The sequence below is a fragment of the Corapipo altera genome, unplaced genomic scaffold (assembly GCF_003945725.1).
Source record: "Corapipo altera isolate COAL_440 unplaced genomic scaffold, ASM394572v1 271, whole genome shotgun sequence".
Taxonomy (NCBI): domain Eukaryota; kingdom Metazoa; phylum Chordata; class Aves; order Passeriformes; family Pipridae; genus Corapipo; species Corapipo altera.
The window spans coordinates 310,284-311,312 of record NW_020884935.1 but is presented as its reverse complement, the minus strand read 5'-3'; the positions used below and the strand labels follow the sequence as shown (position 1 = coordinate 311,312).

The window sequence follows — 1,029 nt, the reverse complement described above, 5'->3', positions numbered from 1 at the left end:
TAGCCCAGCCCAAATTTGGGCTATTTAGGGATGGGGAAGAGCAGCTGAGGGGGGTTGTGATGAGCGTCCTGGAGGGTGCAGCATGGCGGGGAGGCAGGATATGATGGGGTGGGCACCGAGCACCATTCCCACAGCCCTCGGTGGCTCCCAGTCGAGAATTCCGGGCGGGGGGGGAGTAGGAGGTCCCCCTCCCCCATCCTTCATCTTCCAGCATTTTGAGGCGCCGCACTCGGAGAGTTACGGCGTGGGGGTGGGGTGGCAGGGAGGAGCACCCCCCTCCCTCCCAGACTGTGGGATTGGAGGGCGCCGCGCTCGGAGAGTTACGGCGGCGGGGGGAGGTGAAGAGGCTCCCCCCCCCCCCCCCCCCCCCCCGCTCCCTGCCTTGTCCCTGAGATTGGCGAGCGCCTCACTCGGAACATTACGGCCGCCCCCCCGCCCTGTCCTCGGGATTGGCGAGCGCCGCTCTCGGAGCATTACGGCGGGGGGGGGGCTGAGGGAGAGGCGGGAAGAGCCCCCCCACCACCACCTCCATCGGCGAGATTGGCGTGCGCCGCACTCGGAGAACTACGGCGGGGCGGCGGGGGGGTGAGGGAGAGGCGGGGAGAGCCCCCCCCTCCATCGGCGGGATTGGCGTGCGCCGCGCTCGGAGCGTTACGGCCGCCCCGCCGTCCCCGGTATCGGCGGGCGCCGCTCAGGGCGCCGCCGCCGCCGCCGCCGCGCCCGCAGCGGAGCTGTCCGCGGTGCTGACCGACCGCCGCCGGCCATGGGCCCGCCGCCCGCCCTGCTCCTGCCGCTCCTCGCCGCGCTGCTCCGCGCCCCGGCACACGGTAAGCGCCGGCCGACACCCCCCCACCCGCCCCGGTCGCCCCCCGCCATACACACCGACCACCTCCCCGGTACCGATGGCTTCAATCCACCTCCGTCGCCGCCAAACTTTGCCAACTCGCGCTCGCCCCCGGTGCGGCGGGGGCGCTCCGCGAGCCCCCCCCGTGAACCGAGAATCTCAGCCCCCCCCCCCCCCCCCCCCCC

General features: G+C 73.7%; 1 protein-coding gene across 1 annotated transcript in view; it reads left to right on the top strand.

Moving 5' to 3' along the window:
* The first annotated feature begins 397 nt into the window (after positions 1–397).
* Positions 398–1,029, top strand: part of SEZ6 (seizure related 6 homolog) — a 15,062-nt gene continuing 14,430 nt past the window's right edge. The window contains 1 exon segment of the mRNA XM_027660154.1: positions 398–827. Coding sequence (XP_027515955.1) covers positions 764–827 — 64 coding nt within the window. The 5' untranslated portion in view covers positions 398–763.